Genomic DNA, 26,453 nt, shown 5'->3' with positions numbered 1-26,453 from the left:
TTTGTTGAGAATCCATGTATGAGTAAGATCATGTGGCATTTGTCTTTCTGTGCCTGCCTTATCTTACTTAACATAATGTCCTCCGGTTTCATGCACTATGTTGCAAATTATGGGGTTCCTTTTTTATGGCTGGATGGTATTCCATTATGTATATATACCACATTTCTTTATTTATTCTTCTGTCACAGGTCATCTTAACTTGCTCTGCTTATAGTTGATTTCATTCTCTTCATTTTCCTCTTCTAGAATCCATTTTAAAATTTTTTTATTATCAATTATTTGAACTTATTTCCAAAAATGAGATTTCTTCATACTTTTTTGAATGATTGAAGGTGGTAAATTTGCATGATATCAGTAAGTGTTATATACATTCTTCAGCAAATAAATGTGAGACTAGTCACTGGATTTTCTTCTAATTTTAGAAATCTCAGAATGGCCTGGGAAAAAAGTAAAAGGATCAATTCCAAGAATATAGGTTTTTAAAATCTATGTTGAAATATGATTGAAGTACCATGTATACAATCCACATGAAATATTTGACCTACAGTTATATCTATGTTACCATCACCATTATCCAGACAATGAACATATTACCCCCAAAAGTTTTCCTGTGTCCTTTTGTAATTCTGTCTTCAGACTTCTTTCTTATGTCCAACAAAATATTGATCCATTTCTTGAACAGTAGATTAATATTCATTTAGTAGAATCTTATAAAATGGAAGAATATAGTATATGCTGTTTTTAGGGGAAGGCAACTGGCTTATTTCACTCAATTTGTGTATTCTGACATTCAGCCATGTCTTTGTGTATATCAATAGTACATTCCTCTTTAATTCTGAGGTTATTTTACTACATGAAAATTCCACAAATTCTTACCTGTTTCTCAAATTTAAGATATCGATTGTGTCCATATTTTGGCTAACATTTATTACCTGCTATAGTAGTTCAGGTACACATATTTTTATGGACAAATGCCATATTTATCTTGAGTAAATGTGGAGCAGAATCTCTAGTTACATGGGAAGAATATGTTTAATATTTTGATGAAATTTTCAAAAACTTTTTTAGCATAGTTGTGCCATTTTATATCCTCAGTTCCTTGGGTTGTAATGCAGACACTTAGTATAGTCAGTCTTTACATTTACTCCTTGTAGTGAGTATGAAGCGGTATCATGTGGTTCTAATTTACATTTAGCTAATAATTGATGATATTTTAGCATCTTTTCATATACCTATTTGCAACCTGTATTTTTTCTTGAGAAACTGTCTGTTCAAAATGTTTACTTGTTTTTCCATTGGGTTGTTCATTTTCTTTTCTTTTCTTTTTTCTTTTCTTCTCTTTTTTTTTTTTTGAGAAGGAGTCTTGTTCTGTCAACCAGGCTGGGGTGCAGTGGCGTGATCTTGGCAACCTCCGCCTCCCAGGTTCAAGTGATTCTCCCGCTTAAGCCTCCCTAATAGCTGGGAATACAGGCACGTGCCACCACGCCTGTCTAATGTTTTGTATTTTTAGTAGAGACGGGGTTTTACCATGTTAGCCAGGATGGTCTCAATCTCCTGACTTCATGATCTGCCCTCCTCGGCCTCCTAAAGTGCTAGGATTACAGGTGTGAGGCACAATACCCAGCCGCATTGTTCATTTTTTTATAGTTAGTTTTGAGATATCTCTATACAATCAGAATAGTAGTTCTTTAGTTATTGTATAATTTTAGAATATTTTCTTCCAGCATGTAGTATGGTTATGTAATTCTATTAACGATCTCATTTTTACAGCAAAAAAATGTAATTTTGATGAAGTTCAACTCACTTTTTTTTTCCTTTTTAGGATAATACTACTGGTATTATATCTGAGAGCTCTTTGCCTAATCCAAAATAATGAAGCTTTTCTTCTGTTTAATTCTAAAGATTTATCATTTTATATTTTATATACATTGTCAATTTTGAGTTGATTTTTATATAAAATATACATATACAGGTTTACTTTTGCTCTGTATAGGTGTCCAAGTGTTCCATCATTTGTTGAAAAAGTATCTTTTCTCTATAGAATTGCCTACAAGTCTTTGCTGAGAATTAGACCATAAATGTGTAAGTCTATCTCTGAACTATCTAGTCTCTTTCACTGATACTTGCCTACATTTGTGAAAGTAACATAGCTTTGATTACTGTAGCTTTATGATATAAATTTAAATTATGTAGTGCAAGTTCATTAATTGTCTTTGTTTAAAACATTGTGTATGCTAATCTGTATCTTTTCAATGTTAATATAAATATTAGAATAACTTTAATATTTCAAGAAAAAACTGCCTGCTCTGTTTTTAATGGGAATTGCTTTGAGATTAATTAAAAGGAAGTATAATAGATATCATAATAAAGTCCTGTTGTCTGATCTATGAACAAGGATATTGATCCACAAATAAGTAGATTGAATCAATGATAAAGTTTCCCATCAAAGAAAAGCCCAGGACGTAATGGCTTCACTGCTGAACTCTACCAGATATTCATACTCTGAGAAATACAGATATGAAAAACACCAAGAGAAAGTTTGATGTCAAACATTATTTTTAAACAAAGCACACAATGAATTTACAGAATCTTATTGACTTAGCAACTTTATTTTTAAAAGGGCTAGTTATGAATAAAAAGGCTAAAAACACTTACAAATGTGCTACCTCACTAACTAGAATGGAATGAATGAAGGAAATAGGACTAAGAATTTTAAAATCATAATTAATTAAATGTTATTCTCAGAGAATAGATTAAGGGATTGCACATTGGAGCAATGATTATGTAAAAAAAGTGCAAATACTTTACCATCAAAGAAAGTGCCTAAGGTAGGTAAATATGGAAGGACCAAAAAAATAATAATAATGAGACAACCACAGTGATATGAGACCCACAGGCAGAGAGAGCTGTGCATCTTCCCTCCGCTGAACAATTTCTGAAAATGAATAAGATAATTACATAAGAAACAAATAAGACAATAAAATTAACTAAGGAAAATATACCTGAATTGGCATCCATAAAGACACTAGTGATGTAGGTATTGGTACAGGTAACGTCTAGCAAAGGAAAAATATCACAAAAATAGTGATCAATCTTGTTAGGACCACAGAAAAGCAATTGAATTGCTGCGGATAACTGAGAAAAAGAATGGGCAGCAACATGAGCCCACGCAGCTAAGACTAGGAGACTGTACCTTGTCTTTTTTCATGATAATCATGTAGTGGAGAAGTTTGCAAGTGGCAGCATTAGTGATCAAATGCCATGGCAGTAAGAATAAAGACTTCAAGGCTTCCAAAGAAGTGCAAGGCAAAAACCTGTAACACATAATTACCATAGGAAATGATTTTTGTCCCCCAAGCAGGTCATTAATTAATTTGGGTGCAATACTAGAGGTATAACAGATGTCCACAGAGGATAAATGGTTCAGTAAATAGCACATCAGATGGTGAAAAAGAGGACCACACTGATTGGAGACAGGGTCAGAAGGTTTTCTACCAAAAGGGTTACATAATAAAATAAGAAGAGCACCAAGCAAAATATTTGTATATTCTGAGCATAAGAAAGTCCCAAAAGAATGAATTCTGAGATATTTTTCTGGTTTTCTATGTATTTCACTTTGGTGTATTTTATACAGAAGTATACTAATTTTCTGAAAGACAGAAAACGATGTGTGGTTAAAAAATTAAAGATAATATAAAAATCACTGAAATGAATACATAAATAGAATATTACCCATTATTATTGTTTTATAGAATAAAGCTGTATAATCTTTTTTATTTTATCTCATTTTACAGATATGCTTGGAATAATATTATAATGGGAAAGTTATGATTTCTACTCAATATTATCTGTAATAATTAGAAAACAAATGTTTTAAAATTAAAAATCAATTTATTGCTGATTAAATATATTGTTTAGAAAAGCATAAAGGCTTAATTAATCTTAGACCAAAAAAGGGGGTTTTGTATTTGTTTTTATTGCTTTATTTATAGGGTCAACATCCCTTCTTCTAATATGATCTGGTCAAATTCTCCAAATTTTCTGGGAGTAAATTCTCAAGAATTCCAAATACCTTTAAACACTAAAGCTTGATTACCGAACTCTACATTTGTGTAGAGTACACTCCTTTTCACCAGGTCAGCAAACATTGTCAGTGAATCATCCTAAACCAAGGTAATTGCTTTTATATTAAAATGCAAAAACTTTTTGAAAACTACATAGCAAAAGAAGATAAAAGGTCATTTAATGGCTGAAGTTGTGAAAAATAATCAGCAAATTATTTCATTATCCTATTTACGTTTCCTGTGTTAAAGACATATCTTTTAATTTTATTTTTCGAATTCACAAGTAAAAATTGTGCTTATTTATGGAGACATAGTGATGTTTCGAAACATATAATGTATAGTAATCATAGGGTAATTAGCATATACATCATCTCAATCATTTATCATTTCTTAGCATTAAGAAATTATGTTGTCTTTCAAGTTTTAAATGGCAATAAGCAAAGGAAATATATAAACATTGAATTCCCTAAGAATGTTTGAATTATGCATATGTGATAGCCTTCCCTAGAAATAACATATATTTCATACACAATCAAGGAAACAACTGTCAATAAAAGGAAATGATAGAAATGGTTAATTTAAGGCAAATTTTGTGATTAGCACTTAGTGATATTTTTTGCATGGATGAATAAATGAAAATGTCATGGATACACATCTTTTGCAGCTTATGCATAATCTTAAAATTACTTATTTAGTCACTGCGAAGAGCATATAGGATACTGAGAATGCATTCCAGGAGCTATTTTACCTCCTGATATGGTCTGGCTGTGTCCCCACCCAAATCTCATCTTCAGTTGTAATTTGAATTGTAAGCCCCACATATTGGGGAGGGGCCTCATGGGAGGTTATTAGATCATGGGGCAGCCCCATGCTGTTTTCATGATAGTGAATGAGTACTCACAAGCTCTGATTATTTTATAAGGGGCTTTTCCTGGCTTAGCTCTGCACTTCTTCCTCATGCCTTGTCAAGAAGATGCATTGCTTCCCCTTCATCTTCTGCCATGATTGTAAGTTTCCTGAGGCCTCCCCAGTTATGCTGAACTGTGAGTCAAATTAAACCTCTTTCCTTTATAAATTACCTACGCTCCAGTATTTATCTATAACAGTATAAAAATGAACTAATACACCGCTGATGAGAAATTATCTCATCCCAGTGGGGATGCAAAGGCTCCAGCACATATTTTACTTTACCCTGAATCTGACATAACAATCATGTCTGGGCCTCTGGGTGTCTATTATAAAAACAAAATGCTTATGTGACAAAATTATTTAGAAGACATCAAATCTAGTAATTCATAAATCAATATCCGTGTTATAGAGCTTGAGATTATTGTAGATGGCAAATAAGTAACAGTTCTGACATTTAAAAGCTGGTCTCTATCATAGGACACCAATTCCATCTCAATATTCAAACCTCCAGCTTTAACAAAGAGAATTTTTGGTTTGTTCCTACTCTGTCATCAGTATCACTGTAAGGCCCTCTAGCCTCTTTTATATAACAAAACAAAAATTGTCCTCAGTATCACTGTAAGGCCCTCTAGCCTCCATTATACAACAAAACAAAAATAATTATTGCACAGTGTTCAGAAGTTACCAGTAACTAAAAAGCATTGAAAAATTGGGATGGAAGGGTGTTTTACACATGTTTTACATTCTTCCATTACCTCTGATAGTGATTCTTTGTTTCTGAGGTGTTAATTTTTCACATGCATTCATGTACCTAAAACAATTTGATTTTAAAAGATTTATAATATAAGTAGACTGTGAATAATTTAAAAGTGGAAATCATTTGATTACCTCAAACCTCTGCTTTTTAAATGAACTCAAATGAAGGGATCTAAGCAGCTTCCCATGATCTGAATTTTATGTTATGTATGTCAGAAGACATACATGCTCCTTCTCAGTCCTGCTGGGGCTGCATACCATGCTTGAGAACACAGTGGGATGGAGGGAAGCACCTCATGGAGGCTGTTTTGAAAGCTCATTTATTTTGAACTATTTTGTAACTACTTTGAAAACTCATTTCTGGAGAGAAAAATATGCCAAGTGACAAGTTAGCAGAATACCCCATCTCTTTTCCAGAGTATGTATATAAAAAAAAATATTGTGTCTGGGCGCGGTGGCTCACGCCTGTATTCCAAGCACTTTGGGAGGCCGAAGCGGGTGGATCATGAGGTGAAGAGGTCAAGACCATCCTGACCAACACGGTGAAACCCCGCCTCTACTAAAAATACAAAAGAATTAGCCAGGCGTGATGGCAGGCTCCTGTGGTCCCAGCTACTCGGGAGGCCGAGGCAGAAGAACCACTTGAACCCAGGAGGCGGAGGTTTCAGTGAGCCGAGATTGCACCACTGCACTCCAGCCTGGTGACAGAGCAAGGCTCCGTCTCAAAATAATAATAATAATAATAATAATAATAACGTACATTTAATACAAATATGCGTTTCAGAATTATCTGATTCTAAATCATATTAAAATAATTTCCCTTCTGTTTACCAAAATGTAAATTCCTAAATCGGAGTCATTGCTTTTTTTTAGATCATCACTGGCAGTTAATCTCTACTACCTCTTAGTCTGTTATTCAGTATTTAAGAGAACATGATTAATCATTACTGTTGATAGCAGAGGTAAAAGAAAAAGTAAAAAGTCATTTTAGTCATTAAAATAATATCATTTTAACCATAGAGATATTATGAAAACTCTGATGAAAAAACTTGAACCCACAAATGATGAAATAAAGAATAAATATCTGAGGTGATGGGCATACTAATCACCCTGATTTTATTATTTAACATAAAGACATATGAAAATATCACTTTGCATACAATAAATAGAATTATTACATATCAACTAAAAAATGAAAGAAAGGTAGTTATCCACTAATTCCCTTTTATTTAAGTATTCATTCAATTATTTATAAACATGTGAACTTTTTCATATATATTTTATAATTAAGGTTATATTTCAATACTGTGTTATTTATTTTGTTGCTAAAAATTTTTACAGCTTTGGCCATTGTAGGCTTTCAGTTGACTTCTGTGTCCTCATCACTGTTTGTATGCATGTTTTAGCACTTCCATATTTCTACAATGAAACACTCATTTATTTTTAACACTCTCAGTTCAAAATCTAGAATCAAACATTTCTTCAAGAAACCCTGATCGTTTTATTGGAGAATGGTATTAGAAACAAAGATTTGGCTGATAGATGATCATTTTTAATTCTAGTCAAAAAAATGTCATTTATCACCCAAATGAACATCTCTAATTGCAAGAACGGGCTATCTCTTTTCCCCATAATCAAAGTCAAATTAAAGATTAAGTTATTTATCTCATCTGGCTCATGTTCCGTAATTGGGAGGGAGGGGACACTTGAGGGAATGACCTTCCCCAGACTCTTAAATTTTACATATAATTTATATTAAGCTCTTCTCCTGGGAAGGCAAAAGAAAAAATTTTCCCAGTCAAAATCCTATGTGAGGGTAGATTTCAGAACGTGTTGGATGATTCTGGAACCAATTTAGTTTGCCTTCTAGCATTAGGATGGGAATGTGAGCTTCATTGTGAGATCAAAGAGATCTTAATATTGGAATAGTCAGATATTAATTTATAAGCACGTTAAAAATTCTCATTTGAGTAATCAAAATTTAAAATTTGAGTAATGAGCCTCCAAATTATTTTGGGAAGAAAAGAGGGCAATTGAACATCCTAATGCAGCATATTCTTTAACTAAAGCTGATAAGGCCTCTCTAGGAGAACAACTTAGTTGTATTTAATGTTCAGAGAAAATGGATGTGATCAATACAATAGCCAGGAACTAACACATACAAGACACTGGTGAAAGGTGGGGAAATTCAAGGACTTTTCTAGGAGTGCTTTACAATCTAAAGTGAAAACATGGGAATAAAACTCATGCACAGCATTTCTTGACGGAAATGGGCACTACCAGGTAAGAACTGCTGGTAGATGTGGGTAGGAGGTAATTAAATAGAAACAGGCTATTCTGGGCACACTGCCTATGGGTAGCTCTGCTCTGCAAGGAGCAGTAAGAAAATAAATAAACAAACAGGAAGAAAATAAATTGGGGTATTGCAGGATGGGCTCCATGAAGGTGACGAAGCCGCCGATGGTAGGATGCCGGCTTTCCTTCCCGCTAATGGCAACTAAGTATAAAATAGTATAAAACATTCACGATTTGGATGTATGGGAAATCTCTTAATTATTTGATTTATTCAACAGATATTTATCAAACATCCTCTTTTTTATAAATGCTGAAATTCGGCAGTGGACAGATAAAAATTATCTTCCTTATGTTCCTTCATTCTAATGTATAGTGCCATAAAAATGTGTAATGATTTCTATTCATGTCTGTTTATTCCTGTTTATTCAAACCTGTTCTGGAGATGTGTGTGCATGTGTGTCTTTTTATAATACTTAATTTATAGAAGACAAATACAATTTTTTATTTCTGTTTGCTAAAGAGCTTTCACAAACCTTCAATGCAGGAAGTGAAGCTCCAGTTAACGACAGTGTGTCTGCATATGTTGTATTTACAGAGCACTGAGTTTCAAAACTACTCTATACCTGACTTACTCAAATTTATGAAGCTTATTGTGGCCCTAATACCACTAGAATTCCTGTCTACAACAGAAGACAGCTGTGATGGCTTAGTGATATGCCATCACAAGGTGAATAACAACCCATCTCCCCAGGTAAAGTTGTTAAAGCATTATTTCTGATGTAACATTATTATGACACACTTTCGAATATTACCAAAGTGAATATTTTTTGAAGCAGGGTCTTTCTCCCATCTGTAAGGTCAAGAATGCAATTTCCCCACTCAGAGACATTATAGTTTTTTCATTCTCTTCTACTATAATTCATGTATGTAAATACGTAGGTGTTTGTAGTTTATACTGTACAACTGTTAAGGAAAATGTTACCATTCTAAGCAGGCAGTATCGATCTCTTACATTTCAATTTATACCTTATGTCAGGGACCATTGTGTGTGTGGGTGTGTGGGTGTACACACTCAGATATATGTATCTGCTTCATTCTAATTAATGTTTGCATAAAAATACCATCCCTGATTCATTAATGTCCCTTCTGATGGTCACTCAAGTTGTTTCTTATCTCTTGCTACCATCCAAAAAAGCACAATGATTGTCCTTGTTTCTACAAATGAGTGTGTCTAGAGGAAATGGAATAACTGGATCAATATCTATATGAAGTTGTCACATTATAGATACTCAAGTTGCTTCCTAGAGGGTTGCACCCACTTACATTCCCACCAAAAATTCATAGGGTTGAGTGTTTCCCACACTTTTGTCAACACTGGTTGTTAAGATATTTATCAAAAGGATTGCTTTATTAACCTGATAGGTGAAAATTAGCTAACCGGAATTTTAATTTGAATGTATTTAACTGTTAATGAAATTGAGCATCTTTCTATATGCTTAATCTTTATAATAAGGAGAGCAGTCTCTTTTAAAATGGGTTCTTTTCCTAATGTTCATTTGTGTCATGTTTTTCAGAAACTTACCTGTGAAATCCATTTACATTTGAAAAAATTATGCTTTTGTCTGGTATATGTGTTGTAAATATATTTTATCATATTGGCACTTTACCTTTTGATTTTTTACTGTGTTACTATTTGGAATATATATGTGAAAATGTATATAGAGCAATTTGTTCAGTATTTGAAATATGCACATAAATATTAATTGCCTTTATGTATTTATCTTCTCCTTCTTGCAGTCAGGATATGAAATACTCAAGAACATACAAACTAAAAATTCATTGGAAAGTACCAGGTCCTGACTTGGTGCACATAGATATCATTTTCTAAATCTCTGATGCTTACCTGTGAACCTGAAAAAATGTCCTTATTTATATGTCAATTGTCAGTGTTTACTTGTCTCTTAAGAAAACTTTTTGAAGAACCCAGAAAAAATAACGAAAGAGGGAAGAATTTAACTTTGGACAACACAGCATAACAAAGCAGTACAAAGTTGAATAATAAAGACTGAATTTAGAACTGAAAAAAATTAGAAAATTTTCAGAGGTAAATTTAAAGGAAATAAAGATAGTCAAGGCAAGAGGTTAAAATAAGTCTCAATTTGGACTGGAATGACTGACTTGTTGCTCATTGCAAAAATTTTATGTTTATTCCCTCTCTCTCTCCTGCGTGTGTGTATGTGTGCATGTAGATTTTATTAACGAAGGTATTCTCAAGTATTTAAACAATCTTTATTAGAATAATCAGTATATTTACTAAGTAAATATATTATAACGGTACTATCAGGTTCAAATAATGTGAAAGCCTATTGAAGTAAGTCATGTACATTTTCCTCTGTTATTGCAACACAGTAAAAAATATTTATTATTCCTGGTTATAAGCTAAAGAAACACATTCAGCTTAGAAAGATATCTACTCATACCAAACCCCTAAATTAATGTTTACATTGTCTGAAAAAATCATTTGCTTTTAAATTATTTTTCTATTTCTCATTGCATTATTTTCATGTGTAATTTTGTCTTGGCACTACACTCCAGCCTAGACGACAGAGCAACACTGTCAAAAAAAAAAAAGTAATTTGGTAAATATACTGAATAGTTACTATGAATTCCATCTTACTCAGAAAAAATACACAGAATGGTAAATAATAACCCATTGTAAAGTTGCAATTTCATTGCTAAGAATATGTATTTGACCTCCAAATTTAGCATTTATTTTCCTTTTTTATTGCCTTGCAGATTAACTATTTCCAATATGTGGTTTCACCACATCAACTGAAACAATGCAGCAAAATAACAGTGTGACTGAATTCATACTGTTAGGATTAACACAGGATCCCTTGAGGCAGAAAATCGTGTTTATAATATTCTTAATTTTCTATGTGGGAACTGTGGTGGGGAATATGCTCATTATTGTGACCATCAAGTCCAGCCAGACCCTGGGAAGCCCCATGTACTTCTTCCTATTTTATTTGTCCATTGCTGATTCTTGCTTTTCAACTTCCACAGCCCCTAGATTAATTGTGGATACTCTCTCTGCAAAGAAAATAATATCCTACAATGAGTGCATGACACAAGTCTTTGCACTACATTTATTTGGCTGCATGGAGATCTTTGTTCTCATCCTCATGGCTGTTGATCGTTATGCGGCCATCTGTAAGCCTTTGCGTTACCCAACCATCATGAGCCAGAAGATCTGCATCATCCTGATTGTTCTTGCCTGGATAGGGTCTTTTATACATTCTACAGCTCAAATTATCCTGGCCTTAAGATTGCCGTTCTGTGGACCCAATATGATTGATCATTATTGCTGTGATTTGCAGCCTTTGTTGAAACTTGCCTGCATGGACACTTACACAATCAACCTGCTGTTGGTGTCTAATAGTGGGGCAATTTGCTCAAGTAGTTTCATGATTTTGATAATTTCATACATTGTCATCTTGCATTCCCTGAGAAACCACAGTGCAGAAGGGAGGAAAAAGGCGCTCTCCACTTGTACCTCTCACATAATTGTAGTCATCTTATTCTTTGGCCCATGTATATTCATATATACACGACCCCCAACCACCTTCCCCATGGACAAGACGGTGGCAGTGTTTTATACTATTGGAACACCCTTTCTCAATCCACTCATCTACACACTGAGGAATGCAGAAGTGAAAAACGCCATGAGAAAGTTGTGGCGTGTCAAAATTATTTCAGAAAACAAAGGATAACCTGAGTACTTATTCAGTCAAATCATGATTTAACTAAGTATAGATATCAAATATGAAAGTACCTGCATATTGTGGGAATAATATATCATCATATATGTTTGTAGGTTCCTATGTTTTCTAGTTAACAGAGCTATGATTACCAAGACATTGCCTTTTGTGTCAGAACTGGGTATAGATTAATTCAGGTTATTACAGACCAAGGGTCTTTCCTTTTCTGATTATCTTCCTTTCCAGCCATGCACTTTCTAAGGTGTAAGCCTGACTACCCCTGTGCACTCTAGGCTAATGTATCGGATTTTCTTACTTCATTCCTGTGCTTCTGACCATAGACTCATAATGTCACTGAAATCTTCAATTTGGCTCCTTCTTTTCCTAAGAGCTCAATTCTGCCATTACTGATTGTGAACTATACATCACAACTCTGTCTGCACTCTGGTTTAATAAAAAGAAAAACATTTACACAATCACAACTGCTCCAATTTGTGAGCAGCCACAAAGAAATATCAAATTCCTTCCATTACACATTTACAATAAGGTATCAACCTTCCTCCTGAACACTTCTAGGGCAAAGGAACTAACTCAGTATGCCAAGATGCCCTTTTTATTTTATCACTATTTTGTATTTGAAAAGTTCTATATTTTTGAGTCGGAAGCTAATATACTAGAGATACAATATATTTTCTGACCTTGAATTGCAGAAGGGTAGAAGATGGTTAAAACCAAAAATGGTATAACCCATTGTGTTTAAAGTTGGGTGATGTCAATGAAATATATAAAGTTATTACAGGCATTCAGAAAACACCCAGGTCACTTGTCTTTACTGGGTTTAGAGAGAATCCCCTACTGCTATAGGAAGTCACCTCTCTATCCTGTCCTTAGATTTGGAACTGCATAAACAGTCAAGTTTTGTTTTAAGAGGATTAAATAGATACCTAAGAGAATTTTACTGATATCACTCTAAAATAAAAAGAGGGAGTCTTTACGGAACATGTTCCAGTATCTGCACATTTGCATCATCAACTTTAAATAGTCCATATATAAAGGAAAGAGAGGAGCAGACATCTGATATGAATGTATAAGAGGGTAATCAAAAAGTGGGGCAAAGGAACATCAGTTTAAGTTGGTATCTGGCAGGTAACTGAGATTTAAAATAGGAGAGATAAGAGGTGAACAAACACTAGAATATAATTTACAAACAGTTAATAGCACATAACCCGGCATAGTGTATTCTACTTTTCACTCTTCTGCTTCCTTCTCAATTCTTCATTTCACCTGAATGCTGACACAAGGTGCAAGAGACAGAGGATTGAAAATCTATTTGTATTGAGGTCCCACAAGAACAATTTTTGGTTAATTGATTGGACTGCTGAATACTTCATAAAATTTCCTTCCTCTTTTGACCTCCTTTTCTCTTGCCTTCCCCTCTATTTTCTATCATGGTTTGTATAAACACTTTTAGAAGACACCGTTGAGAGGCAGGGTTGTAAAACCAAAGTAAAATTAGTGGAGAATATATATGGGTAAATAAGCATATGAAAACATGCTCAACACTATATGTTATTAGGGAGTTGCAAATTAAAACCATGAGATACAACTACACTCCTATTAGAATAACCAAAATTCAAAATAATGACAACACTAAATGTTGACAAGGATGTGAAACAACAGGAACTCTTATACATTGCATAGAGAGGGAAATAAAAATCGATATTGAAGAAGCTTAAAGTATTCCAAATAGGTAGAACCTAAAAAGAGCGCCATAAAGACGCATTATAAATAAAATATTAGAATGAAAAGGCAAGCAGGTTGATGATGGAAAGTCATGTTAGCAGCAGGCAGACTAGGAGTTCTCCAGCTTCACTCCCCTGACACTGACAGAAATCCAACTTGCAACTGTCCACAAGCAAAAAATACTATCAGGAGTATCGCAGAACTCAACAATGGGTCTAAGACACCCTTTTGGACCAGAGAACCGAGAAAAGCCACATTTTCACACCTTCCTCATCCCAGGAGCCAACTGAGAGTCAGTATTACCTGTAGAGGGAGCATCTAGCCCTATCCAACCCCAGCTGCTGCATTATGACTCCACTAAGCCTCAGTACTGTAGGCTGGGAGGCAAGCCCAAGTCAACATATATCAGGCATAGTCTTAGGCACTGCCATACTTGTGTGGCCTAGCAGCAAGCCCATAGATATCACCCAGTTTCTGATTCCAGCACGCAGCTCTGCAAAACTACAGATTCCAGACAACCATAGCACAGCTAGGAAAGATAACCTGTCATCTTGCCTAATCAGAGATGTTTGCAGTATCCAACCAGCAGCTTCACTTGGTGTCAGCATGATCTCATCAGTCCATGGAGCATAGTCAGCAGTATCATTTGACCTCAAAACACAAAACATTATCCAGCACAACTAAATAACCCAGCACTAGGGTCTGCTTGTCTGGAGTGGTTACCGGCCAGTTTATTCAGAATCCAGACTAGACAAATAATAAAGGTCTATCACCACCAAAGAACAGTCACAAAGCCTAGAAGAGGTGGTCATCTTCTTAAATGCACTGGCATCAATCGAAAGACACAAAGATTATAAAAAAATCAGGTAAATATGATACCACAAAAGGAACTAATAAGTCTCCAATAATAAACTCAGAAGAAGTGCAGACTTGTGAAACTGACAAAAGAATTCAAAAAATTCCTTTTAAAGAGGTTCAGAGAACTTAAGAAAACATAAACACAAAATTAAATAAAATTTGGAAAAATATTTTTGAATGAAATATTTCTTTGTAAAAAATGAAATATTTTACAAAGAAATAGAAATAATTTTTAAAAATCAAAATCCTAGAGATAAGGAATAAAATAACTACATTGAAAAATCAGTGAGCTCAAAGATGAGACATCTGAAACTATCCAATTAGAGAAGCAAAATTTAAAAAGGATTAAAAAAATAAAGAAGGCCTACAGGAATCATGGGACATCATCAGACAAACTACCACTGGTATTTTTAAAAGTTTATGAAGAAGAGACAGCAAAAGACCAAGAAAACATATTTAAGAAAGTAATAGCTCCAGATTTTTTAATGATCACCATTTTAACTGGTGTTAGATGGTATCCCAGTGTAGTTTTGACTGGCATTTCTCTAATGATCAGTGATGATGAGCATTTTTTTCATAAGTTTGTTGGCCTCATATATGTCTTCTTTTGAAAAGTATCTGTTCATATCCTTTGCCCACTTTTGAATCGCTTTTTTTTTTTTCTTGTAAATCTGTTTTAGTTCTTTGTAGATTCTGGATATTAGCCTTTTGTCAGATGGGTATACTGCAAAAATTTTTTCCCATTCTGTTGGTTGCTGGCTTACTCTAATGGTGGTTTCTTTTGTTGTATGGAAGCTCTGAAGTTTAATTAGATCCCATTTGTCTATTTCAACTTTTCTTGCCATTGCTTCTGGTGTTTTGTCATGAAGTCCTTGCCTATGCCTATGTCCTGAATGGTTTTGCCTAGGTTTTCTTCTAGGGTTTTCATGGTGTTAGGTCTTATGTTTAAATCTTCAATCCAACTGGAGTTAATTTTAGTGTAAGGTGTCAGGAAGGGGTCCAGATTCTGCTTTCTGCACATTGCTAGCCAGTTTCCCAACACCATTTATTAAACAGGGAATCCTTTCCCCATTGATTGTTTTTGCAGGGAAGGTGAGGAGGGATACCATGGAGAGAAAAGCCAGATATAGATGATGGGGGGATGGAGGCAGCAAACTACCTTGCCATGTATATACCTATGCAACAAACCTGCATGATCTGCACATGTATCCCAGAACCTAAAGTACAAAAAAAAAAAAAATACAAAAACTAGCCGGGTGAGGTGGCACATGCCCCTAATCCCAGCTACTTGGGAGGCTGAGGGAGGAGGGAAAAAAAAGAAAAGAAAAGAATAGCTAAAACTTTCCCAAACCTGGGGAAAGCCAACATCATCCAGGTGCAGGAAGCTCGGGGGTCACCAATCAAATTCAACTGAAAGAGAAATTCACCAAGTCAATCATAATCAAATTATCAAAGAAAAAGCATACTGAAAATAGTAAGAGTTAAAAAAAATCACCTCCAAAGAAAGCCGAATACAGCTTTCACAAGATTTTTCAGCAGAAGCTCTCTAGTCAAGAAGAAATTGGGATTATATATTCAACATGCTTTAAAAAACATAAAACAAAAAATTGCCAACTAAATTGACTTTATCTGGCAAAGCTGTTCTTCAGAAATGAGAGAGAATAAAAACTTTCCCTGACAAACAAATGTTAAGGAAATTAATCACCAGGAGATCTTCACAGGAATTGCTGAAAGACTGATAATTAATAACAAGACATACATGAAACTAAAAATGTCACTGGCATCAGTAATTCATACTCAGAATTCTCCAATACTGTAAGGTTAATATGTAAAGCAATTTCATCCCTACTTGAGGTTTAAAAGACAAAACTATTGAAAATAACTGTAGCTACAATAAATTGTTAAGGCATAAAAATTACTACAAACAAATGTAAATGTTGACATCAAAATCATAAAGGTGAATAGGATGAAAGTGTAGTTTTTGTTTGTAATTAAAGACAAGTTGTTATCAGCTCAAAGTATCCTGTTATAAGGATAAAATATGTTATGTAAGCGCCACGGTAGCCATGAAACAAAAACCTATAGTAGTTGCACATAACATAAAAAGAAGGGATTCAAGGCATACCACCACATACAACCTTGAAACTACCAAAAAAGACAAAAGAGGAAGAATCAAAAGATCTGTGGGAAAAAAAATCAGAAAACAAATTATAAATGGCAGTAGCAAGTTCTTATCTATAGATAATTACCTTAAATATAAATGAGTTATATTCTCCAGCAAAACATATACAGCAACTGATTTTATTAAAAAACAAGACATGACAATATGCTGCCAATAAAAGACTCATTTTACTAGTAAGAACAGACATAGGCTAAAAGTGAAGGGATGAAAGAAAATACTCCATGCAAATGGAAACCAAAAAAAAAGCAGAGGTAGCTATATTTACATCTCAAAATAAACTTTTAGTCAAAAACTATAAAAAGACACAAAGAAGATAATTATATTAATATAATGATAAAAGGATGAATTCACCAAGAGACACAGCAATTAACTATATATGCATTCTACAGCAGAGCATCTAAATACATAAAGAAATTATTAGCCAGGTGTAGTGACTCATAACTGTAGTCCTAGTTACTCTGTAGGCTGAGGCAGAAGTATCACTGAGTTCAGGAGTTCAAGGCTGCAGTGAGCTGTGATGGCACCACTGCACTCCAATCTAGACTCCAGCCCTGTCTCAAAAAATAAAAATAAATAATTTGGATAATATTAAATATTGAAAAAATTAAAAATAAAAATAAAAAAATAATTTTATAAAGCAATTATAAAATTATGTTCTGAAGGGAGAGAGAGAGTCTGTAATAAAATAATAGTATTGCATGTTTAAAAATGAACAGATCCGTTGAAACAAGACAAGGATGCCCATTCTCACAATTTACTTTCATATTTAACATAGCACTGAATGTACGAGCCAGAACAATTAGGCAAGATAAATAAATAAAAGACACTCAAATGAGAAAGAAGGGGCACAATTATCACTGTTTAAAGATGACATAACAAAAAACAAAAACAAATACAAACCTGTTAGATAGTATCAAAATATACAGTAAAGTTGCAGAACACAAATTAATATACAAAAATTAGGTGAATTTTTATACACTAATAACAAAGTCACTGAAAATGATATTAAGAAAACAATTCCATTTAGAATAGCATCAAAAATAATAAAATTATTTTATTTTATTTCTTATTATTTTTGTAAGACAGGGTCTCAGTCTGTTTCTTAAGCTGGAGTGGAGTGGTGCAATCATGGCTCACTGCAGCCTCAATCTCCTGGATTCAAGCAATCCTCCAGCCTCAGCCTCCCAAATAGCTGGGACTAAAGGCATGCACCACCATACCCAGCTATTTTTTTTGTAATTTTTTGTAGAGACAAGGTCTTACTCTGTTGCCCAGGAATGCACCACCATGCTTAGCCAAGTTAACCAAGGAAAGGAAAGACTTGTGCCAAAAAACTACAAATCATTGGTGAACAAAATTAAAGAAGACACAAATAAATGAAAAGGTACCCTACGTTCATAGATTGAAAGACTTGACATTGTTAACAGTTCATATAACAGAGGGATCAATAGATTCAATCCAATCCCTATCAAAATTCCAACAGCTTTTTATACAGAAACAAAAGAAAATATTCTAAAATCCATGTGGACCCCATAAGAACTCAGATTGAGAGGAATCTTTAGAAAGAACAAAGCTGCAGACACCATATTTCTTGACTTTAAAATATTTTACGAAACTATACTAATTTTAGCAGTATGACACTAGCATAAAACTAGACATACAGTCTAATGGAACAGAATAGAGATCCTACAAATAAATCCAGGCAGATATGGTAAACTGATCTTCAACAAGAATGACAAAAATACACCATAAGGAAAAGATGGTCTCTTAAACAATGACACTGGGAAAACTGAATATCCATAAGCCAAATGATAAAAAAGAGACTCATTGTACAGTATCGTTTAAAAATCAATTCAAAATTAATTAGAGATTTAAAGACAAAGACCTACAATTGTAAAACTTTCAGTAGAAAACATACAGGAAAAGATTCATCACATTGGCCTTGGCAGTGATTTCATAGATACAACACCAAAATCACAGGCAACTAAAGACAAGTAAGTCAAGTGGAATGATGCCAAACGAAAAACTTCTACACAGCAAAGGAATCAATCAACAGAGTAAAAGATAACCAGCATGATACGATTTGGCTGTGTCCCTACCCAAATCTCAACTTGAATTGTAGCTTCAGTAATTCCTATGTGTTGTGGGAGGGACCTGGTGAAAGATAACTGAATCATGGGGGCAGTTTCCCCAATACTGTTTGCTTAGTAGTGAATAAGTCTCATAAGATCTGAGGGTTTTATAAGGGGAAACCCCTGTCACTATGTTTTCATTCTCCCTTGTTTGCCACCATGTAAGACATGCCTTTCACCTTCCACCATGATTGTGAGCACTTCCCAGCCACATAGAACTGTGAATCCATTAAATCTCTTTTTCTTTATAAATTACTCAGTCTCGGGTATGTCTCTATTAGCAGCTTGAGAACAGACTAATACACAGCAGAAAAGGAGAAAATATTTATATATAATGTATCTGATAAGAGACTGATACTCAAAATATATAAGGAATTTCAACTTAATTTCCAAAAACAAATAATCTAATTTAAAATGGGAAATAAGAATTGAATAACCATGAAAAAATGTTGAGCATCATAATATCATTAAAGGATTGCCGATTAAAACAACAGGAGATTACGATACACCTATTTAGGATGCCAAACTGAAACATTGACAAGACAAAATGCTGGTGTAGGTATGGAACAACAGAGACTCTTATTAGAAAATATTATTATTAGAAGCTCTTGGTTTGAGAATTCTCTACCAAGGCAAAATAGTATAGTCACTTTGTAAGGCAGTTTGGAAGTTTTTTTTTACAAAACTAAGCATACTCTTACCATATAATCCAGCAATCATGCTTCTTTGTATTTACCAAAAGCAATTGAAAACTTATGTCATACAAAAACTGGTACTCATATGTTTACAGCAAGTTTACCCAGAAATGCAAAATGTGGAAGCAATCAAAATGTCTTTGGTAGGTGAATGTATAAACAAACTATGGTACATCCACACAACAAAATAATGTTCAATGCTAAGAAGAAATGAGCCATTAAGTCATAAAAAGACATGGAAGCACCAGGCAACATGGCTCACACCTGTATATTTTGTTAAACAAAATTTTCAAAGAACCCTTAAGACTCAACAATTAAAAAGGCAAGCAACCCAGTTTTAAAAACACTAGTCAAAAAATCTCAAAAGACACCTCACCAAGGAAGATATATATAGATAAGAAATGAGGATATAAAATGATGTCATAGAGAATTACAAATTAAGACAATGAGTTATCACATATAACTACTTGACTAGCTAAAATCTAAAACACTGACAAGACCAAATGTTAAGGATATGTTTAATTTCACTACCCATATTTAATCGTCCTAAAAATGTGTTTAAGTCATCCTAAAGGAGACGTTGCCTTGGTCACCTGGTTTGGGGGTAAGATCACTCCCCAGCCAAAGAGGAACTCAGCAGAACCATTTGAGCATTTCTCTATGAACACAGCAAATATGGGCATACCAACACTTTTAATCTAGCAGTTAATGCCTTGTATGCAGACATCTTCTGCTCTTCTGGAGAAGAATGTGTTTTAGAAATGAAGGAATAATGTAACTTGGAATAAGTACATTGAAGCCTTAGGTGCCTCTATGAAGTCTTTTAAAAAGTATTGGTCACAGTACAACAGCATCCATTTTGAGGAATAATTTAAAAGTTTAGAGGGGAAATTTCAAAATAATTTTCTCAAACTTAAGACAAAAGTTTTTGTTGTTGTTGTTGTTGTTGTTGTGGCCAGGCACCGCAGCTCATGCCTTGTTTTTTGTTTTTTGCATTATTGATATGTTTGAATTATCAATTTATGCATGTGCTCCTTTATAGTTTAATGCAGACCAGGTCATCCAGTTGGTTATATTATGTACTTTTTGGTTTCCTCCTTTTCATGTCATTGTATTATGGAAAGAAAACTAATAAAAGTCTACTTTAAAAATTGGTATTTCTGATATCCCTAAAAATGTATTTCCTGTGTCATCTGAATGGTCACTAACATAAGAGTAAAATTAAAAAATGTGGGTTAATACAGAGTGATAGAAAGAACCAGATAGAAAATACCAGCTGGGGAAAGATTCTGTTGCATTTTTGGAAACATGGAGATGGGCATTATTAGATAACTGACTTAGCAGGGTGGGGGAGGTTCCAGTCATCTGAGTAAACAGAGAAAACTAGCAAACTAGTTCACCTGCAAAGTTCCTGAGATGGGCCGGGCACGGTGGCTCAAACCTGTATTCCCAGCATTTGGGAGGCCGAGGTGGGTGTATCACCTGAGGTCTGGAGTTCAAGATCAGCTTGATCAACATGGCAAAACCCTGTCTCTACTAAAAATACAAAAAATTAGCCAGGCATGATGGCTCATGCCTGTAGTCCCAGCTACTTGAAAGTCTGAGACAGGAGAATCACTTGAACCTGGGAGGTGGAGGTTGCAGTGAGCTGACATCGCTCCACTGTCCTACAGTCTGGGCAACAGAGCGAGACTCCATCTAAAAACAAAACAAAACAAAAAAACTCCCAAGACACTGAAGACTTGGCTATAGTTGCAATAATTGTCCAGTTACAGTTATCCTTGGTTGTGCAAGTGCTAAGAGAGATTCCACTACATTCTCTGTGTTCTGGATACAGTCATCTCTGTCCTAATCTATACTAACAACTCTAGCTACTCCCAACAAACAGAACCAAGTACTGCAGCCAGAACAGTAACTCTTTTTTATCTGCTGATTTACTCATATAAGGGGCGCTATTTTGTGGTTCCTACTGTGTTTCTACAGCTTTCCTGGCAAATACATTTTCCTCTCCAGAAACCAGGACCTGTATCCTGGTGAAACTAAAGACTCTAAAAGTGAGTTCCTGGGAGTGTTGACAATGGTAAACACTTCACTTTCACCACTTGGGTCTAAGAATGATGTATATTAGTCTGTTAGGCAAATGGGGACCCCACACCATATATAGCATCAGTTCAGTGTTCAGTGCATATACTGAATCCTGAGGACAGCATCCCAAATCCTCACAGAGATGGCTTCTGGCTAGTTTCTTAATCGAACTCTTAACAGGCTTTTTCTATCAGGCTGGCTGCTCATGGGTAATAGGTTACACGGTAGAATCAGTGAATTCTGAGATCATGACAACACTTTCTTATCTCCTTTGTCCACAAATGGGTAACATGTTCTCAGCAATGATTAAAGCATATTATGTCAATGTATCCCTCAGGCTGCAAGCCACCAATTGCTGGTGTAGGTGAAGGTATTTTTGGAGATGGGAGGCAAACCTGTATCTAAAGTATTTATCATTTCTGATGACAAATTACTGTCACCTTCAGGGTGAAAAAGGTCTGATATCGTCAACTTGCTGCCAGGTGATGACCATTTTCCCAGAGGATAGCATCATATTGAGTGTTCAGGCATGGCATCTGCTACTGGCAGGTTGCACACTCAGAGGTGGCAGAAGGTAGATCAGCATCTAAGGCAGGGAGTCCATAACACTGTGACTAGGCGTAACCTGCATGCTTGTCACTACAGATGCTCTGCTCATGTGCTATCATTTGGATAGCCTTAGGCTGGATAGATAGAACACAGTTCACCCTGATCACCTGGCTAGTTAAAGCCTATTCTCTTCTACATCTTTCTAGTTAGTTCCCACTCCAATAGAGCTGTTCACACAAATGTTTCATAGACTACCTTGCCTAGTGTTTTCATCTTCCAGTTGGATAAAAAACCCAGGCATTTGCTGCTACCCTTGAGTCAATGTATATTGTTAATAGGATATTTCTCCCTATATACAAAGCAGAAAAAGTGTGTCAGGTCTCCGTCCACTAGCACAATTTCCCTATGCTACTTACCTGTGAGACTTCCTTTGAATTGCTCTGTGAAGGGCAGCTGTTCTATACAATTGATGTCAATGAATTGAGGTGACTTGTCTGAAAACCAGACCAAAATCAGTCCCTTCTCTGTCAGTTGATTATACAGTACTCCCAATGAGCCCATACATGTGAGTTGAGAGAGGGGCTTTGATTTAGCATGTTACAGTGTAATAGGATCAGAATCATCCATTTGTTCATGAATTACTCTTCCCTTCTGACACACTCAGTCCCAGGTCTTATCAGTTTTGGCTGGTGTACCCTCAAGAACTTAATTAAGTCTTGTTGAATTCAATAATATCAATAATTTCATAATGGGTTGCAGTTGAGGTTGAAGTTTTTTTTTAATATTCTTGGTCAGTCACTCAGTATCTTTTATACTTGTTATGTAAAAGTGAGCTTGTTTTATCCTCTCTATATGAAGGGAGAGAAGTATGCATTTACCTAGTGTCAATGTTTCCATAATCAAATTGAATATAAAGTACTCAGGAAAAGGAGCAGTGATTGAGACATCATTATTTTCCATCATAAAACATGTGCTTTTAGCATGAAACAAACAAGTTAATAAAAAAGACAAAAGGCGATAGCAATTTCCACTGCAGAAATATACCTCTCATCTAAACATCTCTACCTTCTCTGTTTAAGTTCCTCTCTTCTCCATTGTATAGAAATCTCACTACAATAATTTATATCTTGATAACCTATTTATTTTTCTAATTCTAAAAATATGCCTCTAGGTTATCAGATACTTTATTGAGTCTGTTGTTTCAAATTTCCTGCAACCAACTGGTTACACTCTTTATTTCCAGCCCACATAGTATCTCTGCCTTAATTTGAGTTATCTATCCTACAGTCATAATATCCTTCTAATATGAACAAATTACTGTAATTATTATGGTTTGAGAGAAACATTAATAGTCCTCCAAATTAGAAGGGATCAAATTAGGACCAAAAAGTGATTTTACAAAAATAATAATTATATGACTATAACCCCAACAGTGATAGTCTTCTTAAGATCAAGAACTCTTTCAGTGATAGTCTTCTTAAGATCAAGGGTAAATTTTCTTTCTGTGTTCTATCACGGTTCTAGAAGTATCGAGGTGAATTTATGGAAAGATTTCAGCATACAGCTCAAAGAATTGAAAGGGAGATTACCTAGGCCATGTATACCATTCCTTACAACATAAAGCTTCTACAATTATTGAAATATGGTACTTTCTGTTGAGTCAGGAAGAGCAACTAAGTTGATCATGAGGTATAAAGAATCTAACATGTCTAATAAAGAAAACCATTAAGAAGGGGAAAAACCTGTTAGACAGTTGACATATAGATAGGTAACTATTAGCAGTGAATTCCAGAAGTAAACATGGAGAAGAACAGGCAAACTGCAGATCTAAACCACAAGTGACACCAAGCAGCCAGGAGTACCAGAGACAGCAGTGAAGGCAATGAGCCTTACATATCTGTTTGTACGGCATGCTGCCTTTTCAGCCACATAAAACTAACTCAACATTAACCAGTGTTATTTGTCCACCCTGTCTCTTGTCCCAAAGGAACTAACCCTCATGCACCATGACAAGATTACATTAAATCAACAATAAGAAGATAATATTCTCTATTGATTTCTTCTAGGGCACTCCAAACTTGAAGAAGGATTTGAAATCTTCATTTATTTTTTGTCATCTGTGATCAATTTCTTGCTCCATAACTTCCTCATGGCACTTTTCACTTCTGTGTTCCTCAGGGTATAAATCAGAGGGTTGAGCAAAGGTGTTCCAAGTGTATAAAACACAGCTATCATCTTATCCATGGGGAAGGTGGTGGCAGGCCGTGTGTATATAAATATGCAAGGTCCAAAGAACAAGATGACCACAATGATGTGGGAAACACAGGTGGAAAGGGCTTTCTTTCTCCCTTCAGCACTGTGGTTTCTCAGAGAATGCAAGATGACGCCATAGGAGAACATCAGCATGACAAAACTCACTGTACAAATGGCCCCACTGTTGGTAACCAGGAGTAGGTTGACCACATAGGTGTCTGAACAGGCAAGTTTCAACAAGGGCTGCAAGTCACAGAAATAGTGATCGATCACATTGGGGCCACAGAAAGGCAAACTCAGGGCAAGAAAAATCTGAGCTAAGGAATGCACGCAGGATCCCACCCAGGCTGCAGCCATCAACACACCACAGGCCCGGTGGTTCATGATGGTCATGTAGTGCAGGGGCTTACAGATGGCCACATAGCGGTCAACAGCCATGAGGATAAGGATGAAGATCTCCAGGCAGCCAAAGAAATGGGATGAAAAGACTTGGATCATGCACTCGCTGAAGGAGACAGTTGTCTTCTTCAAAAGGGCATCCGCAATCATTCTGGGGGCTATGGAAGTAGAGAGGCAGGTATCAGATAAGGATAAGTAGAAAAGAAAGAAGTACATTGGGTTCTTAAGTGCCTGGCTGGTCTTGACGATAATAATAATTAGCAAATTACCCAACAATGTGCCCAAGTAGAGAAGCAAAAACATAACAAACACTATTTTCTTCCAAAAAGGATCCTGTGTCAATCCAAGCAGAATGAACTCAGTCACATTATTATTCAGTTGCATGGTTCTCATGAGTGAGGTGATGGGGCAAGTGTGAAATGATCTATCTGCAAAAAATAAAGGAATTAATTTGTAGTGTGCTATGTGATTTTATGGAATATTTTATGCAAAATTAAATATTTCCTATCAGATACATTCTGTTAGTGATTTCTTAAAAAGTCACTTCAACACTTTGTTTCATAATTTTAATGACCACGTCATGGGGTTATTATGAGACTCAAACGTGCTTATGAACATAATACGTTGGTATAGCATTCTTCAAATACAAGTCTTGGTTTGCTTTAGCATCATTCTAATTAATTTTTTCAGTTCAATGCATGTAAATGTAACAGGTATGGATCTATTTTAATATTAACTTCATTTTTTTCATTTTCAATTTTCAGGCCACTTTTTGCATCGTGTATCATTCAACATTTAAGATATATTTGACTGCTCTTGAAATTTCATGATACAAAGACCTACACCACCACCACTCTATAGATAATATTAATACATAGTTTATACATTACATATTCATTGTATATATTTATATAAATATATGTTATTTATGAATACTTAGTATGCTCCACTTCTCTGCAAAATTTCTCCCAGATATTCCAGATTATAAAAAGTAAAACCCTTATAGCCTCTAAATAATCTGTTGCTACATTGATGTGTCCTTATAATATTTAGTACTGACATATACTAATAAACAGAAATGAACGTTCTTAGAAAATTGGATATCTCTTTAATATCCCTATTTCTAATTTTCTTCCTCTAATTTATTAAAAGCACCCCTAGAACACTCAGAATCCTTGAGGTTATGTTTAAATGGAATGAGGGTTGAGTATAGTATTACTACTCAATTGTTTGTTTTCACGATTCAAGTGTTTAGCTTGAATCGTGAAAACAAGAAAGCATTTTATAACTGGGGTGGTTTGAAGGTTTATTATTGAACTAGATCATGTTTGTAATCCCCAGTAGAGTTTTTATTATCCAGACATCCAAAAACCACACATTCCTGGAACAGAGCAGAGATTTGGAAGAAAGAGGGTGATGTGATTTTAGAGAAGACAGAGTAGATAGTAACTGCCTTCTTCATTCAATTTATTTTCTTCTTCAACTTTGAAATGTCGCTTTTGCCAATGATTTGTTTTTTAAAAAATAATATAGAAACAAATATTATCAAAAGGCTTCTTGTTAAAGAAAAATTTTTCTCTTTAGATTTTTGTTGTCAAGGTGACACTAGACAGTACATATATGCAAATATAAACGAAAGTGTAATTTATTCAAATATAGTCTGGAAGCCTATTGTGTTTCTCCACATTCCCATCAATACTTTCAAAACACTGTGATGAGAGTTACAAGTTGGCCAAAACAGATACAATAGACAAAATAGGCACAAAATTCCC

At 34.8% G+C, this 26,453-nt stretch overlaps 2 protein-coding genes across 3 annotated transcripts; one reads left to right on the top strand and one right to left on the bottom strand.

Moving 5' to 3' along the window:
- Positions 1–10,845: 10,845 nt before the first annotated feature.
- On the top strand, positions 10,846–11,859 carry LOC108318436 (olfactory receptor 4C11). Its single transcript, XM_017549472.1, has one exon. It carries the CDS (start codon positions 10,865–10,867, stop codon positions 11,795–11,797), a length of 933 nt encoding a protein of 310 aa, XP_017404961.1. The 5' UTR covers positions 10,846–10,864; the 3' UTR covers positions 11,798–11,859.
- Positions 11,860–23,227: 11,368 nt separating this feature from the next.
- Positions 23,228–25,106, bottom strand: LOC108318435 (olfactory receptor 4C16). 2 transcript variants are annotated; one of them, XM_017549470.1, is made up of 2 exons: positions 24,992–25,106; positions 23,228–24,839 (listed from the first exon to the last, which is right to left on the bottom strand). In XM_017549470.1, the coding sequence occupies exon 2, from the start codon at positions 24,829–24,831 to the stop codon at positions 24,133–24,135; it is 699 nt and encodes a 232-aa protein (XP_017404959.1). In that variant the 5' UTR covers positions 24,832–24,839; positions 24,992–25,106; the 3' UTR covers positions 23,228–24,132. The 2 variants fall into 2 exon arrangements, with proteins under 2 accessions (XP_017404959.1, XP_017404958.1); XM_017549469.1 differs by having other exon boundaries at positions 23,228–25,106.
- Positions 25,107–26,453: the final 1,347 nt, after the last annotated feature.

The sequence above is a fragment of the Cebus imitator genome, unplaced genomic scaffold (assembly GCF_001604975.1).
Source record: "Cebus imitator isolate Cc_AM_T3 unplaced genomic scaffold, Cebus_imitator-1.0 Scaffold218, whole genome shotgun sequence".
Classification (NCBI taxonomy): domain Eukaryota; kingdom Metazoa; phylum Chordata; class Mammalia; order Primates; family Cebidae; genus Cebus; species Cebus imitator.
This window is presented reverse-complemented; position numbering and strand designations above follow the sequence as displayed.

Coding starts and splice junctions, on each gene's coding strand:
- LOC108318436 (XM_017549472.1), top strand. CDS start 10,865: ATGCAGCAAAATAACAGTGTGACTGAATTCATACTGTTAGGATTAACA.
- LOC108318435 (XM_017549469.1), bottom strand. CDS start 25,074: ATGAGAACCATGCAACTGAATAATAATGTGACTGAGTTCATTCTGCTT.